General features: G+C 45.3%; 1 protein-coding gene across 1 annotated transcript in view; it reads left to right on the top strand.

Annotated features, from left to right (window-relative positions):
* Window positions 1-16,583: 16,583 nt before the first annotated feature.
* Window positions 16,584-18,273, top strand: part of GALNT2 (polypeptide N-acetylgalactosaminyltransferase 2) — a 100,857-nt gene continuing 99,167 nt past the window's right edge. The window contains exon 1 of the mRNA XM_061378841.1: window positions 16,584-16,794. Within this exon, the coding sequence (XP_061234825.1) occupies window positions 16,675-16,794 (120 nt within the window). The 5' untranslated portion in view covers window positions 16,584-16,674. The remainder of the gene's footprint in view (window positions 16,795-18,273) is intronic.

The following is an 18,273-nucleotide window of genomic DNA, read 5'->3' as shown; positions in this document are numbered from 1 at the left end:
ACAATTGCAAATCATCAGTATCACTCTTCAAGGTGTATCCCAAAGGGCTCAGAGGTCCTGCTAGCTCAGGGCAGAGCTCGGCTGTCTGGGTGAATATGTGGAGTTGTCTTGTGATTTCTGCTGCTCCAGTCATAGCTGGAGACTAGAAGCCGAGCTGGAGGTATAGCCAGTTACTTGCTCCAACACAGCAATGTTTCTGGTTGCCTTAGGTCAGGCAGCCTCTCTTAGATTTTTGCCTGAATGTGAAGAGCTGAGATGTCTATTGACAGCAAAGAGCATCCAGTCCAAGGTACCAATTTGTAATATGAGATGCAGTTAAATACCAGCTTGAACCAGCTGGTGTTCATCTGCTTGTCCATAGCCCTGAATTATTTATCTATTACCCATTGCACAGCATTTTATTGCTTTAGCATACTCTTTTTGTGCCCTGCACTCATGCTCAAACGAATAGCACAGATACACAGAAAACTCTCCCATGTCCGTATCCTGCAACTAGAACTTCCTTGTTTCACTGCAGCAGTTTTGAACAACACGAGAAGGACAATTTTTTGATAGATGTTGTTTCATCAACATACACCTCTGTGCCTTCTGCACTCATCCAGCCTTTTTGTCTCTCCCACAAGTAACAAGTGATGCAGCACAGACAGTCTGAAATGTTATCAAGATGCAGAGGTTGGACAGTATGTTAAGAGAAGAATTCAGGTATCTGTAACACTTCAGATCCATCCTTGTGGTTTATGGATCTACAATATGATCTGCCTGATAACTTACACACTCTTTGACTTATCACAGTCTCAGATTATTGCTTTTATCACCCTGGAATAAGTGGTGAAAAGTAACAGTTGACGTTGCTTTCAGCTTCCACTGGAATTGCATCTCCCTGTGCTGAAGGCAGTGTGCCATATCTCAGGGAATTCCATGCAGAAGTAATTTCTTCATATCCTTTTGGTTATGCTTCAGATTTTGTTATCATTATTTATTTATTGAGCATTGCCAATGAGCTCAGTCCTATAGACCATGGGGGAAAAGTATGCAGAGCCTGACTCTCAGCCAAGTTAAACTGGTGTGTTATGCTCTGGTGAGTCTGGCTTTTCACTCCCTTATCTTCAGGGCTTACCATGAAAGAGTTTCATATGGGTGCATTAGGTACCAAGCTCTTTGTTTCATTTGCTAGCTGTACATTCAAACAGCTTTGGGGGTATAGTCTTGCTGAGAACCTGGGACTTAAATCAGCTGCAGTGGGAGCTCCAATACCTCATTCCTGAATCACACCATTCTGCTTTTCCTTTTATTTTCTCTCTTATTTTGTTCATACCCCTTCTTGCATGCTGAAAAAGTGCTGTACATTATCAGAAGCAAATGCCACAAGGCTTCTCTTGTTCCTTTGAACACAAAAAGCAAACTTATCCTGGATGTGAATAGCACACAGTCAGGTCACTTGGTGATGTGAGGTGCTGCACATCCCAAAACTTGCATTAACCTGCATTATCTTCTTCCCTGCTTTCACCCCTAAATATTGCTCACAAAAAGGCTGCAAAAGTTGCCATTCATCTGGGGTGTTTATTAAGATCCTGTCCAGACTTTGCAGTTCATAGTAAACCCTGCATAGCTATAGTCCTACTGTTTATCATACTGAGCTATCATAACACTGTGTGTTCCATCAGCTGCAATTGGTACTCTGGCTCGTAGAGTACCCGTAGCTGGAGGGATGCAGTACAGAAACTTACCCTGGCTGCAAGGGACATGAGCCAAAGCTGGGAGGGAATGGGAAGTGGGAAAAATGTGAGGGCTTCTGTGAGGACAGTAGTCAAAAGCAAGAAACATAGAAGTAAATACATCAGTAGGTGGCTGAGGAAACATATGACTGTAGTAAGAAAACTAAGTGGAAGAAAACATAAGATTAGAGAAAGCACTGGAAGAGAAGAAAAGAAGATATGGGAAAATAAGAGAATATTTTACTGGGTGCTCATTTTTTCTTAGGAGGAGTTCAGAGAGGGAATTGGGGAATGGGAAGAAGCTAAATAGAAAAATTAAAAGCTGTGAAAGGAAGGAGAAAAAGGAAGATGCTGAAGGATAAAAAAAAAAGTTAAATATAATATGTTGAATTTATGGGATGGGAAAACATAGGCTGTGAACGGATGTAAAAAGCAAGTAGGACCAGACCTTAGTGTCCTTATGCACAACATCCTGCTGTTCAATGTGAATAAGCCAGTGAACGCAGGGGGATGCTCTGCAGAGCAAAGGGCTTGTCTGTGGGAGAGAAAGGATGAGAATCTGGCAGAAGGGTGAGGTAGATTGAGAATTGGGTTGCTGAGAAAGTGCAAGAGAAAAAGAAAATCAATGTTTCTGTGGAAAGGCCGATGCCAGGGTGTTGTGGAAACATAGTTTGATTTTTTGCTTTCTGCAGCATAACTGCTGAGAGGCAGGAGGAAAACCAAGCAGGTCTGGTGGCTGCTGAAGAGTTTGCACATGAGCCCTGCCTTTTGGGTGCAAATGTGAATCTCCCTCTTCAGAAGTTATCTCGAGCTTTTCTGTGATGGCTAGAACTCACCTGAGTTCACCCATGCAGTGACTTGGTGCACGCTGGTGTAGCAGAAGTCCAATAGCTTTTTAGGAGGAAGTTAAGAGTTTACCAGGAGCGTTCTTTCATTCTGAATTAAAATCTCTTTTGTACAAAGAAAGTCTTCTGGAAATACAGGCAGTTGTGAGGGATTTTTTATACTTTCCAAGAAAAGAACTGCTTGCATGAAAGCTTGTACATTTCGCTTTGATGCCTCTTCACACAGGTTTGGTTGTCTGTTGGATCAGGGGAGGACATTCTCCAACTGTAATGAAAGTGCTGCAGGGTGATGCAAGGGAGATCTCCACTCTGATTACCTGCATGGTCCTCAATCCTGAGGTTGCCATTCAGCTTTACTCTCTGTGCTAATTGCATTGCTGGTGTTTCTGGACTGTGAACAAAATCATTTGTAAGAGCCACTGTGAAGCAGGGCGAATCAGCCTGCATGGTGCCCCATCCTCCTGCAGATAAACCATTTCTTATAATTTGAAGTTATCTCGCACATGTTGATACTGCATCACTGTCTGCAGCACACAACAGCGCAGAGACCCAGAAACATTGCCCATACTACCCCTCACCACTAAAGCAGGGAGCAGGTGAAGCGATGGTGATAACTTCATTTTCTTGCTGCACAGATACTCCCTGGTGCTCTGCTACAAACCTGCATGGAGGAAAGAGTCTGGTCCTTTCCTTCACATCCCTGGATCATAAAGCTGTTGCAGGTCTGCACTGCAGTGGCAGAGGAGGGATTTGTGAGGGGTGCTGCACTTTCAGGCTCTGGCAGAGACATTTATTTTACAGGGCTGCTTGTGAAGCAGTGTGCAGGGGGCAAACTGGAGCAATGCTGTGGATTCCTCATTTTCTGAGCCCTGGCAGGCAGGGATGCAGGACTTGGAGCAGTTCAGGGTTCACACAGCAGCCTGTGGTTCAGGATGGGGGCTGTGGCATCCCACAGCTCAGGCTTTGCCTTCCTAGGGTAGAGATTGGAGCCTGAGGGTCTTCATGGACAGCTGAACCCTGAGTAAAACTTTTCTGCTTTCAACCACAGTGAGGGCAAAAATTCAGGGTGACCTAGGAAATACTGTGAGTAGAGTGCCGTATCAGATTGAGGAGTGACTGGAAAGGGGGTATGTGTGACCATGTGAGTATGCCCATGCCACATAGCTCAAAGTGGGGGAAAACAGGGGAATGCAACCCCCTTAGGACTCTTGCTACTAGGAAACCCACATGTGCAATCAGGGAGCAGAGTTAGATGATAAGAATGGTCCCTGCTTGCCCAAAACCATCATGAGAAAGGAAAGGTGTCTGATCCTGAATTTGTAACTGCCAAAGTGTTGAAGTGACTGAAAAGCACCTGCAGCTCACCTTTACTTCTGTGCTGTTGCAAATAAAAAGGATCTGGATGGAGCTGTTAATAAAATAGAATTGAGAATATTGAGAGGCTATATGAAACTACTGAGAGAAGAATTCCCCTGCTTCAAGTGGGACCAAATATACCTGAACCACTGTCAGATGTATTCCTAAAATCCTCCACTAGCACAGAATCCCAAGTCTCCCTGAGGATTACGAGCCAGCTTTGGTTTTTCCTCCAATATCTAACAGCAGTTTTGCAGGACCTAATGGATTCTTCCCTGAAACCTGGACAAATACAAAAAGTGATTGGTGTTTTTTCTTGGGCAGTCTTTCACATGCTGTAAAAACTATTATCAAGTCTCCTTTTGGAGCTTCTAGAGTGACCAATCTAATTATCTGAGCTGTTTCTGATAGGCCACATTCGCCAAATGTCTTATATTCTTGTTACTCTTTTTAACAGCCACTCAGAACTAGTTCCAGTACACTAGCTGTGTCATCACCTTGCAGAGCTAAGTAATTTCTTCTTGCATATGACACTCCTTTATTAATATATCTCAGTATGAGAGTTGCCTTTCAGGAATTTTACCTGCTTCGCTCATATTTGCTTTGTGTCATTCTGTAGCTCTCACATCCTCTTTTTTCTTTTCAGTCTTCCCACTCTGCTATGATTCCTCGTTTTGTATTTGTGCATTTGATCTTTCATTTCTTCATGCAGTGCTTTGTACACATTGTTACTAAATGCTGCCTTGATAGCTTTACACTGTTTCTCCAACGTATTGAGATAATCTTGAATTCTGATCCCATTCTCTGAAGTGCTTCCATCCACTCTCACCTTGGTGTCATCGTCCGCAAATTTTATAAGTGCACTCTCCACTCAATCATCTCTGAGGATGGCAAGGAGATACTGAGCTTGGTAATAAAACATCCTTTTTAAACCTTGCAAAGATAAATAGAGAGTTAAGCTCTGATAAAGAACACCTCAGGATGAAATAGGAGTGAATATATCTTAGCTCTAGGAATCTGCCCTAGGAGGGCAGACTTCTAATCCTCATTTGTGTGAATAGTTTGCATGTGCTACGTACTTGAATAAAGATTGGATAAACACAACCCTGTTTTTTGTGTGGGGCTTTCTTCCTCGACCAGCCTAACTGCAAATGAGAAACAACACTGGTAAACTGAAGTATAAAAAGAGCCAGATTGTATAGCACAAGCTAGTACCAGGAAGAAGTTTAGTATTCAGGGAATGTACAGCCCTAAAATACTTGTCAGTGTTGCAGTATTCTGACATATAAGTGGGACACATCTGAAGCCTTATCTTTGCCCTCCATTGCCTTGTGCTAAGAATTGGCACACTGACAGAATTCATCTCGCTCAGGAGTCAAGATGTTATAAGAGCCACCTCTAGCAAGAAAAAAGGAAAGAAAGAGTAAAATAAAGGAATGGCAACACCTATAGAAGTTTTACAGCCTTGGATTGTCAATTGCAGCATCTATACCCTTGACAAGCCTGGGAGGTTTTGTCTGAACCCAGAAACGTACAATTTGCGAACTTGCTCTCTAAGGAAATGTCAAGAAGCATTGGGTGAAGAGGATACTTTCCTTAGCCTTTGGGATGTTGCCAGTTCCCCCAAATTGCTGTCAACCTTGCCACTGCTTGTATGATTTTACCATCTGTGTAATCAATTGACAAAATATATCTTTTTGCTTCCAGAAGGTATTCATCTTGCCTTTACTTGAAGCTCTTTTTCTATGTAGGGCTGCTTTCATGCCTGGAGATCTAACTGGAACTGAGCTGAAAATACAGTAGATTCCAATTGTATCTGTTCTTTTTGTTTTTAGAGAATTTAATGGTTCTGAATGGTGCTAGGTCAACACCCTCTGTATGGATATTTGGTCAGGTACAGGATCGGTGCTGGCTTTACTAAGGCTTCCTTACTGGGGTGTATCTCAGCCCAGTAGGACTGAGAGCAGTTTACTGGCTCAGTTGTGGTTCCTACCTGAGACCAGGCCATTTCAGAGACAGCTGATGAAGAGCTTCAGGGAACTGAGCAGCCCAGCCAGTTCTCTCTGGTGGAGATTGGGAGCTCTGTGTGCTGATACCAGCTGCCTGAGGCTGTTGGCTCTCCAGCAGATGTGTGGCGAGCCTGCTTGTGGCGGGGCCAGTCTGAATGCTTCTGGGCTTTTCTCAAGGAAGCAGAGGAAAATCTTAGCAAGGAGATTTACATGGGAAGGGGGTGACTGGTTACACACTGAAAAGTTGCCTTGGCTCAGCTGATTCATTTACTCAGACTTTTCTCAGGTCTAGGTAACATCATTCCCCATGGGGCATGCATAAAAGCACAGCTCTGGCAGGGTTTCCTGTGTTGAAGAAGTTCCTCTCTGAAGACTTTACTCTTCTTGGATGGTAAAACTTCTCCACCTGGTAAATCACAAATGAAGACCTCTGCTGTATTTGCAAGTGTAAGCCCCTTGATTCTGTATTTCTTGGGATACCTGAAGCACATTGTCTCCTCTGGAAGCAGCTAGTCATTGCCAGTGATCAGGATGCTTTTCCAGAAAACTGGAGTTACCGCCTCAAGCTCCCATCAGGACCCTGCTTCCTTGGCTGGTGGGGTGGGAGTCCTGTCAAGACCTCTTCTGGCTCTTGGAGGCCATTTATTTCAAGGCTTTTTCCCTGTGCATGAGCACAGTACAATTTTTCAAGAACTAAAATAATGACGTGCAGACTGACCCTGACAAGCGCTCGAGATCTGAATCAGGTCAGGTCCTTCAAACACAAGCTCCCAATCTTTCCTCTCTCTCTCTTTTCCTGAGCAATGATATGAGCTCATGGATGATCAAATTCAGCAGCTGAAATACCAGTGGGACCCTGTACTAATTTGGTGTCCCATCAAATTCTTTGATACAGCTGTACACCAAACAGCTCAATGTTTTAGTGCGTAGAGGGAAAAAACAGCTCTCCTGGGTGTATTGGTCCTGCTGATGGTTTTTTGGCTTTTAGAACAGAAAATCTAACTACAGTAATAATCTTATGAACTGCCTCATTTTTCCTGTTTATTATTGTTACTCAAGCACATGGTATGACTGAAGGTAACCTAGCCAAGAAAGCAGCATAGACAGCAAGCAAATACTATGAAGAGCCAGCACAGAGCACCATGATCTAACACAGGGAAACTCCAGCTGCCAGGTTAATTATTGTTATTTAGTCACATGCCAGGAAACATGTGATTAATTGCGGCAAGAAAATGCAGTGCCCTTCATCGAACTTAAAAGAAATCTGTGTGTCAGGAAGAAAGTGAAAAGCTGTGAAGCTGATAAACTGAAATAGAAGCATGAAAGAGAAAGATAAAAGCTAACGGTGGTCCTGCTGCAGATGAGGCTTCCCACTGAATCCAACCTCTATCAGGGTCCTGTCAAAAAGCAGGGAAGACCATGGCATCTAAGCACAAAAGATGCTGGTTTTGTTCTGGCTGAAATCCTATACCAGTGGCTTGAAAGAGTCTGGGGAAGTGTGGGAGCACAGATAGTGCTTAAGCACAGGGTTCCTCTGCAGTGCATAGGTGTGTGCTTGGCTAACAAGCAGTGACATGGCTCTCTTCCTGATGGCATCCTTGCTTTCAGGTGCGAAGGTCCCTGTAACATGGAGCCGCTGTCCACCTCACACTCTTCCTCAAGCTCTCGTCAGCAACAGCTCTGGGTCTCAGCTGCTCCAGGGCAGGTAGCATGTGGGATCCTGAAAGGGCAGATGACTCAGACAAATAATGGTTTAGGTGAGGCACTGCTAGGCTTGGCAGGGGCTGTGCTGGTTACAGGCAGGATTTCTGCTGGTGGACGACTAGCATTTCTGCTGGTGCTCCACATGGTGTATGATTGCCAAGGTCAATATAGTGTGTGCACATTTGTCTCACCACCGTCACGCTGTACCTCTGCGGGTACATCTGTGTCCCTAGGCAAGTATTTAGTAAGCTCTTCTGTAACAAGGACACACAGAGAATAGTTGTTAAATGTTTTATACTGTGCAGTACAGCCAAGGGTGTTTGTTCCCGTAAGATTGTCCTGGGACATCCATCTAGAGGGGATGACTAAGTGCAAAAGAAAAATAAGTATGCAGTAGAAGTGCTGCTTATAAAGATGTGATTCCAGAAACAGTGTTTTTCTTGTTCACATCAGTTTTCTATCCCCAACATCACAGCAGGAAGCATTCCCTCTCCTTAACAAGTGACACATGAAAGGCTACAGTGCAAAGGCATGTCCCTCATGCTGGGCTTCCTGACACAACCGTTATATCCCCGTACATAACTAAGCAGAGGGCATGTCCTCTCTTTACTGCTTCCCTCCTCTTCCTCTTCATCCTCTTCTCATACCTTTCTCACCCTCCCTCTTTCACACAAGCCTTTAGGGATACTAGTGGCCCTGTGAACTTTTCCATGCATGAAGTCTGCTGTGGTGACAGATTTTAGGAGTGCTCTGTTTGAAGTTCTGCAGAAGTGCAGTACTCTGTGCAAATACCTCTTTTTTTTCCTCCACTGTGTATTACCACCTTTCAGTGAGAGAAAAAGCTATATGGGAGACCTGATTCTTTTTCTCACCTTACATCAGTTTTATCCTTGTAGTAACATGGCCTTCTACAGAGTCACTCCCAATTTACACCAGTGCACATGAAATGACAGTCGGATAAAGTATCTCCCTCTTGGACTTACGGAAGGAATGACCTTGCTGGGGAATTAGTGAGTCCAGAAAATGTTATTACAGTGGGGAAGGGCTCATTTACACCTGTCTGCATTGGAAAAATCTAATTTACAAGTAAAAGTAAAATCATTATGTAACCATCTCTCCATGAGGTACAGGTATCTCTCAGTTCAGAAACAGTTTTGAAAGCTGGAGAAAACAGTGAGTGATACTGTTCACTGATACTGGCAGAATGAAAAAGGAAAAAGGATGTTGTTAACCTCAGTTCACAAGCCCACAGACCTTCAGCTTACAGAACCAGGAAAGTAAGTCGTTCTATTTGCCATTTGACTTCTTGGAAGAAAACACTTGCTCCTCTACCTGAAACTCTCAAAAGAACAAAGGGGATAGAAAATACATCGTTTCTGCAGGGCAACCCCAGTTTCTCTTTCAAGTTATTTTGTTTGTGTGATAGGCACTAGGGACAAGTTCATTGTGGTTCAGACATGTTCCACAGAAGGTTGATCTGGCTAATTTCTGCTGTAAGAGTCACAGTGCAAAACTGATTTCTCGAGGTTTGCTGCTTTTGGCCCTGTTTTTAGAAACAATGTCTTTCATGATTTCAACAGATGATGGTAAAGGTTTGAAGCTAAAAGGGTTGTGAAGGCTACAAACGGGATCAGCTTTCATCCCCTGTGGTAGAGTGAGCCTATTTACTGACTGTTCCAAAGCACTGAAATATTAAATTTGGGAGAAAGCAATAGATGACTTCTAGAGGGTATGTGAACTGAAATAGCTGTGAGCATCTCTTTGCCCTCTTACACAAAATATGCTCTGTAGCGTGATACAGAAGACCTGTGTAGTTTGTTATAATGACTGTGGGATCCAAACACCGAATTTTGCAAACTGTAAATATGCAAATGAATATAACATATTTATTGATGATACGTGCTTGTGAAAAGACTACTTTTAATTGCACAGTGCAAAATGTTCTTGAAGCAATATCTGGGAGTAAATCTATAGCGTTGATAAAAATATATCACTGTGGTTCATTTGTTTAGCCATAGTTGCAATGCAAAAAGCAGACATACTGCTAGGGCAGGTATGTGGGGGGTGGTGTCCTTCACATGATGCAGAGGAGTCTCCGGGGATGTACAGCACTGCTGATAGCCCAACTGTACTGTTGTCCAGGAGGAATTGTGTGAATAGCTTGCTATGGGCAGCACACCACTTTTGAGACATAGGCTCCACTGTGTGTGCATCTGAGTGGGAGCCAACAGTATGAGCATGGAGAATAATACATGAAAAAATAAGAAATATCAATCAAAGCCATCTCAGCTGTATTTCAGCCCATCCACTATGGCATCTCTGCAAGTAGCTTGTCATTGCCAGCAATTAGGACGCTTCTCCAGAAAACTGGAGACCTGCTTTCTGTTGTCTCAGACTAAAAATGCTTTCTTTAACTCCTACTATAAGGGAAGTGGGGAATAAGTAAGGAGATGTTTTCCACTATTCAGCTGAAACTAAAATACTGCATAGCAAGCAAAGGCGTTCTCTCTGTCCTGAATCTGAATATATTGTTACTGAAGAGATGTATTTGCAATACTTAGGCTGAGCACTCGCTAAGCATCTGGTTCTCCCTGACATCTGTATAAGAAGTCAGGGTCTGACACCCTGGGGAGCTGGTGATCTGAATCACTTACAGTCTTTTCCATTCAGAGACTGCAGGGAGAGGGCCTGAATATAGTGCAGTAACTCTGGAAAGGCTGTGTTGTTTCCTCATGCTCTCACCTCCCCTCCTACCACACCTCCTTCAGTCTTCTTTACATTTTTTTTTTATTTTTCCCTTCTCCCACATTCCCCATGGTGAGCTGATGATGGTGCAATTATCGAGGGAAGACTTTATTTAAAGAGATAAGCAAACCTTGCTTCTGGTGGAACATTTCAACATGGAGAAACCTTTTTCTTGATCTCCAGGAATCTTACTGTAGGGTAACACAGCTGCATTTCCTATGCTTTGCTGTGGCAAAGCTGTATCATAGATAGACAGCCTCAAATTACTTGGCTGTAGCCTTACTGATCTGGATTATGAGTTTGAATAGACAAAGTACCCGTTGAGATTACAGCACCATTGTGTGATGTGTTCGCATTTGTCTTTGTTGCTCTAAAATAGACTTTTGTATTATGCATTAGCACATAGTGCTTAACCCCAGCCTCAAACGACTTACAGTACTACAGCTGCAAACCACTGCAATGAAGTCTTGCTCGAGAGGAAAGGATGGAATTTCCTGCCCTGTCTCACACCACAGATCATCAGTATTTACTACTTCTGGCAGCTATGAAGAATCCAGCACGACCCCCAGAATTCAGATAAATGCAGAGAAAGAGGTTCAAGTTACTTCAGTCAAAGGTGGGGTCACTCTTTCAGCAAGTCTTTCTCCACAGCAGACTCTCTCTTTCATCTATCATCACTCTCCTATGAGAGATGCTTCTGAGCTGTATCACATTTTGATATCCAATCATCAGCCTACAGAATGCTGCAGAGGGTTGTTTTGTGCTGCTGAAGTTCAGTCCAACACACTAAGTGACTCAGCTCAGGAAGAATAGTTGGCAATTGGACTGCAGTTTATGCTGGCTTCTGCCATCTTTAGCGGGAGGCCTACCAAAGGCTGAGTTGTTCTTTATTTGTCTTCACCACCCATAGGAAAAGAATCTGTTTCCTCTCTTTGGAGAACTGAACAACTCCAAGGAATGTTGAACCTTAAACTTTATTTAATAGAGAGGAAGGGCTTACAGATATAGATCATTTGCCTTGGAAGAGTGAAGGCTTCAGCTGATACTTCAAATCTCTGAGAAAGTGCAGTGATAACAATAACTGCATCTCATGATGTAATGTGTTGATCAAACTCTAATGGGGAAACAGCATAAAAACCCTTATGCTATCAGGGGAAATAACCATTTCGTATTGCTTTAAAAGTGAAGATACCACCTCTCGATATGAAGTCTAGGATGAGAGCTCTGGTTCTAAAAGTCCTCAAGGTATTTGGACCTTGCATGGCAAACCCTGTAGTCAGGCAGGATAAAACTGTTTTCAAGGTAAAACTGCATGATACAATATTTGTTACTTGGGGTTTTAACACCTCAAAAAACATTCTTGGAGGGTAACAAGATTTTCTGGAAGTGAGCCACTTTCGAGTGCTATTGCCAGCACGTCTGCCTACTCTGGGTAGCATCAGAAACTGTGCTGAAAAATTAAACAAACATAGTTCTTGGCATCTAAACAGATGGGAAAGGACATGTTGACTCCCAAGTCTTTAGCTGAGGAGGTAGTCTGTTTCTCATTGTTACCACTGTGCAGTGAGGAATTGCAAAACACCCACATAGATTTTCAGACCTGCTATCTGCACTTAACCTTTAATCCTGCAAGTACTCAGCCATGAGCATATAATTTTAACCGTCTGAGTAGTCCGACCGACTCCAGTGGGAATACGCACTGAATGAAGTTAAACATTTGCATAAATGTTTGCAGGATCAGTATCGTTCACTACAGACACCATTCTTGCACTACAAACACAAACTCGGCTTGGGCTGAATACTCAGCTCAAGCTCTCGGGGCATTAATAAACCTGTATCTTCTACAGATGTATTTTAAATTTCACATTAATGTGTGATTTCTATGTTATAGAACAGTTTACATTAGGCTAATGAGTAACTTTTCTCATGAGAGAGGAGGAATGATATACTTTCTGAAATAACTGCACACGTTTGAAGGAATGTAATCTGAACTGGATCAGTAACATAATAGCTTCCGTGTTTCAAAGAGGTTCAGGTATCTTGGTTGGATTTTTGGCCTTTTAAAGCTTTTAAAGATGTTTTCTGTGGTTCAGACTTGATCTGAAAATCCTCCTTCCTGCCTTTGCAAGGACAGGATCGCTTGCATGAGTAAGGGATTGACTCATTCCTAAAGGTGAGGTCTGCTTTCCATTTGCCCTGTCTGAGGATTCATTGAACCCTGACTAGGTCATTTTGCTCCAGAAAAGTACGAGCAGCTTTTGTGGTCTTCAGTTGCAAGAAGATGAACACTAACACTCTGAATTAGACTAGTTGCAGTTGTGTCTGGTTTTATACCTGCTTTCAGATAAATTCAGTCAAATTCCTTCTGGTTTGCACCCTACTCAACTAGATCACAATTTGTCCCACAGAAGCTAGGTGGCTGCCCTACAGATCAAAGACAAAGTTTTGATGATTCCTTCTGCAAAATTCACTCCTATTTGTACTCTCACATGTTTTCATCTCTCTTGTGTTTAAGGGCTGTGGTTGATACAGAAGCATTTATATTCTGTGAATCATTCTAGCAATGCTGCTTTTAAAATATGATAATATTTTCTTTTGAAATGCAGTGGGAAAATCAATTAAAAATATCTTACATTTTTCTTGAGTTCTGTGCTTTAATTGAAGTGCCTCCTTTTTTTCTTTTTTCTTTTTTCTTTTTTTTCCCCAGTCTTGCTTTTCTGACTAAACACGTTAGGACTTCTGAGGAAAGAGGTATGTGCACGTGAATGCGTTGTAATGGAACAGGCAGCTTTTCCTAGAGTTAAAGCGATGTAACATTTTCCATTCTAAACCTCTGTGTTTTCTGTGGTCTCTGAAATATAAATGATTCAGAATGAAATCTGCCGGATTGGGACTTTGTCCAAATGTGAATATTTTGGACAGTTTTGAACAAAACTGGTTCAGCCAGTTCAGAATATCAGGAGAGCGAAAAAACCCCACAACCTTTATTGAGCTAAACGGGATTTTACAGCCTTTTTTGAGTGTTTCTGTAACTTTATCAGCAGAAGACTGAAAAATGAACTCTGACATGGAAGTAGCCTTCCTTGAAGCAGACATGTATTTGCTTGTTCAAGAAGAAATTAGTTTTGATTTGACCGAGGTATAAACCTTTGAAAACTGTGATTGAGCATGTGCAGTGGATTATTTTGGTAAGCTTGTGAAGTGTGCAGCTACAGAAGGATTTTCTGTACATGCATGGCTGACTAATTTTGCTGGAAAGGGAAAAATCTATCTAAGCACATTGCTAAAATCAGTGAAAACACCTGCAGGGCTGCGGGGACACCGTTGGAGACCGTCCCAAGATCTTTTAGACTATGAAAAGAGCAAGAAAATATTCTGTAGGTTTTGTAAGGAGTTTAAAGAGTAAGTGGCCAGCAGATTTTGTGAAGCTGAATGGAATTATGTTTGCAGAACTGAGTGCTTGGCACACATACGTTTTCTGCGGGGAAGCGTGTAGCGCAGAACACCCTCTTCCTCAGCAGATCTGCCCAGCGAAGGAATCCCCCAGCAGCTGGGGAGCTGCTTCTTCATCTCATGTCTAGCTGATTCTAGAGCTTAAGCGGCAGGAGTTTATGAGGATACTCACAAGATTGGGCTGCTGAGAGTACTCTGAATTCTGCAGAAAATTTTGCTAATTAACACTTAGCCTTTGGGGTGGAGTGTGTGTACGCACGTGTGTGTGTGTCTTTTTAGACCCAGGCACCATCACTGCTTTTGCAGGAACTGTTCTCACTTGCATCAAACACACTTTGGATAAATCAAAAACTCTAATCTAGAACACGTGTATGTCTCTTGGCAGCCCACACTCTCCAGTGTACCTCACTTCAATAGGTGCCAGCTATTTGACTCCAACACTTGTGTTTTGCACAAAGTGGGTGTCTCTCTCCAACTCCCTTCAAAACCAAGAATCATAACGCTGAGCTTACTGAAAAAAGTCATTTACTCTGAAGAAAGAGTCCAGAGGAGATAAAGTCCATGAAGATAACTGGACAGCTGGAGCACCTCTCCTGTGAAGACAGGTTGAGAGTTGGGGTTGTTCAGCCTGGAGAAGACAAGGCTCTGAGGAGAACTTAGAGCAGCTCTCAGTACTTAAAGGAGGTTTACAAGAAATTCAGAGAAGGAGTTTTTACAAGGGCATGGAATGATAGGGCAGACAGAAATGGCTTTAAACTGAAAGAGGGTAGATTTAGAGTAGACATCAGGAAGAAACCTTTTACTGTGAGGGTGGTGAGACACTGGTACAGATTGCCCAGAGAAGCTGTGGCTGCCCCATGCCTGGCAGTGCTCAAAGCCAGGCTGGACAGGGCTTTGAGCAATCTGCTCTAGTGGGAGGTGTCCCTGCCTGGGGCAGGGAGGGGTTGGAACTTTAAGGTGCCTTCTAATCTAAACCATTCAATTATTCTATGATCTCTTTATTTTACATTCCCTGGATGAATACTTATCTGTGATTTCTTCCTTTGTCTTTTCATCCATCCTATCTCTCCATCAGGGCTCTGGCAGGTGAGAAGGTAAACAGTTATTCACTGAAATCTTTGCATGCCAGACAACTTCTGCCCAGTCAGTGCCAACACTGACATGAATCACCTTCTTGACAAGACTGTCAGAGGAGTGACTGTGCTGGTGAGCAGGTGAGCTTTTCACTGCCATTTCTTATGGCTGCTGGATCTTTTCCTGTTCTTGCAACAGAATTTCTGCCAGAACCTTGACACATCCTGGCACAGCTTGGGGAGAAGACTTTTATAGAGGCTCTGTAGCTCTGGGCTGGCAGAGGTCTAACATCAGTATAGACAGGAGGAGGACAGAAATGCGGGGTACAGTCAGAACCAGTTGCAGTGTGTCAGCTTATTGATATACATGGTGAGATGACAAAAGAACTTTAAAAACCAGTAATATTCTGCTTTGAGTGGATACCATGGCTCTGAAATAGAGGTGCTTTTTAGTTGTTAGGGAATGTCTCTTCCCTTCCTAGTTTTGTGTTCTCATTTCTCGATGTCTCACAGTAGGATGAGATAGCAGCAAATGCCAAACAACAGGAAACTCAGTGGTGTGGAAAAAGAGTAGCATGAGCTGTGCACACCCCAGTCAGTGAACCACAGTGAGAGCCAGCAGCAGTGTGGCTTTTGTCCTGAGGCGATTAAGGGTGGAACTAGGTAAGCAGGAAGAAAGGTAATTTTCACAGGCAATGACCCCATATCATCAGAGCAGCCTCTAAGAGTGGAGCCCTATAAGGGTCAACCTCCTGTGAAAACCCAGGCAGAGACCCCAGGAGTGTGAGGCGAGTGGGTATGTCACCTCAGTGAGAAGGTGGGGTTGTCAGGACCTTGATGTCTCCCCTAAGCCCACGGAAGAATCTCTTAGATAACATCAGGCAGAGGTTTATCAAATGATATGCAGATACCTGTCACACAGATGACACTGGACATCATCCAACACGACTTTCTCACCTTTGAGGTTTAATGAAGACCTGGCTCAAGTGAATTCAAGGACAGCACCTTCATAGAGCATGTTATCTGTTCCCTGCTGTTCCCACGGAAAGACAGACAGACAACTTGTGGTGGCCAGTCTGGAGTTTCTGAGAACTGGGAGTCTCTGTTATAATCAGCCGATACGGGTGGGAGTGGGACAACCCAAAAGAGGAACGACCGACACATTGGTGGTGGTGCACGACGGTGCTCGGACACTGCACTGGATGCATGTGCAGCCACCAGCGAGCCGGGACCACCCAAGTCAGGGGTGCCCGTGCCGCCGCTCCGCAGGCAGCCCGCACCCAGACCCACGGAGCGCGGGTACTGGCCTTCCGCCGCTTTCGGCCGGAGGCAAGCGGGGGCCCGGACCCAGAGCTCACGGCTCTGAAGGCACTCCCGGCCGGCCCGGGAAAGGCACAGCCGGGATAGGGACAGGGGTTTGGCCCCGCAGCTTCACAGAGGGGGAGCGTTACCCCCGCTGCCGCCGGGCCGTTGGCCCCCAGTCAGCCGCTGGGGAGAGGGGCCGGAGGGTCCAGCAGCGCCGGGCCCGGTCCGTGCGGCCGCGGGGGGCGCGCAGCCCCCGCCCCGTGAGCGAGGAGGCGGCGGCCCGGCGTGCTGCAACCATGGCGACGCCGGTAGCCCCGGCCCGCCCCCCGCGGGGCCGGGCGGGCTCGGGATTGGTCGGGGGGCGGGCGTTCGCCCTCTGCCCCCTGACCCTGCGCGGCGGCAGCGGCGGCAGGAGTGGAGGCTGCTGCTGGCCGTTTCCTGGTGGCCTGGCGGCGGCGCGGGAGGGAGGATGCGGCGCAGGTCTCGGCTGCTGCTCTGCTTTGCCTTCCTCTGGGTGCTGGGCATCGCCTACTACATGTACTCGGGCGGCAGCGCCGCACTGGCTGGCGGCAGCGGCGGCGGGAGGAAGGTGAGAGCCCAGCCCGGAGCCTGGCGCGGGGCGGGCGGGGAAGGTGTTCTTGATCCGTGCCCCAGCGGCGGGGCGGCTCGGGCCGGGCTGGGCGGGGAGCGGCGAGCGGCGCTGCCCGTTCCTGCGGCGGGGTATACCCTCATCCCCACGGGTGGGGGGCGGCTCTGGCGTTCAGGCGGGGTGAAACTCCCGCCGGCTTCTCCTTGTCCCCAGCCCGCTCGCCCTTCCCCAGCCCGCTTCCCGGAGGCAGATGGCTTCTTTGTGGACTTCAGACCGGTTTCAGCCTCGTCACGTCGCTCCCTACCCAACTGCGACCGGCCACGTCCCGGGCCGGGGGAAGTTGGTGTGGGAGGGGAGAACGGGGCGGGCGGGGACCTGGGCTGCTCTCCGGGGATGGGGGGCCCGCTTCGGCTTGGCTCCGCTCCGCTCCCCTCCCAGCAGATAGCCTCTGCCCCTTTCTTCCTCCCTTCCCTTCCCCCGCCTCACCGGAGTCGTTTGGGATCGTGTTCCCACCTCGAGGGTCCGAGCTGGAAATTCATTTCCCAGTTTTTCTTCCCTCTTGGATGCACAGTGGTTTTCTTGCTCCTTCGCGCTACGCCTAGAAGACAGCGTTTTCGGATCTGTTTTGCAGTGTTTCAGGGAATAGCTGGATTTGTCACGTTTCGTGTCTGTGATGTGGAAGGTCTGTTTCTTCTTTTTTTTTTCTTTTTTTTAACAGCTCAGTTCCTAACATTCAAGAAATTGTCCATTGACAGCACAGGACTAAGCTTTCCTTATTCTGTCCATCAACTTATGAAGTAAATTTCTCCGTGTGTTGTAGTAATTCATTGATCAGGAAGGTAACTGGGAGTTAAGTGCTCCATAGTTCATGTTTGTGTCAGTTAAGCCAGGGGTTTGTGGCATGATGTGTAAAGTGATGACTTTATCCACTAACTAATTATGAGTAAACGTGCTTTTTTTTTCTTTTGATGGGCTCCCCCCCCCCCCCAGAAAAAAAAAGAAAAAAAGAAAAAGCGCCTACCAAAGACAAGAGCTTTGTAGAGAATGTTAAAACCTCAGATTTTGGAACAGGAAAGGGGATAAAGCATCTCAGAACTGCATCTGTTTCAGAAAACCCCAGCCAAACCCAGAAATGGGAAGAGGGCAAGTGAGTGAAGTACATCGCAGCTAAGCAGTGTACTGGCTTGTTAAATGGCAGTCTCCTGTTAAGAGAAAAGTAGCCTTTCTTAAATGTAGCAGTGTATAAGGGGAGGAATCTTTTCACGTTGCTTTGCTGCAGTTTGGTTCATCAGTGCATGTATCTCCAGTAAAATTCTGCTGATGACTGGTTCCCGTGGCAGGTTGTGAAGGCAAATACTTGTGTGATTACTTACATGAGCAAGGGTCTGGAGAATGAGTTGCTGCTCGTTGCTAATTGGCTCTCTGTTCTGATGTGCCCTGTTTTATCTTTTCCCCGTAGCTTAGGAATGTGTTCAACAG

Source organism: Neopsephotus bourkii, unplaced genomic scaffold (assembly GCF_033783945.1).
Source record: "Neopsephotus bourkii isolate Nb327-2 ecotype Australia unplaced genomic scaffold, CSIRO-AGI_Nbou_v1 NB_1767, whole genome shotgun sequence".
Lineage (NCBI taxonomy): Eukaryota > Metazoa > Chordata > Aves > Psittaciformes > Psittacidae > Neopsephotus > Neopsephotus bourkii.
This window is presented reverse-complemented; position numbering and strand designations above follow the sequence as displayed.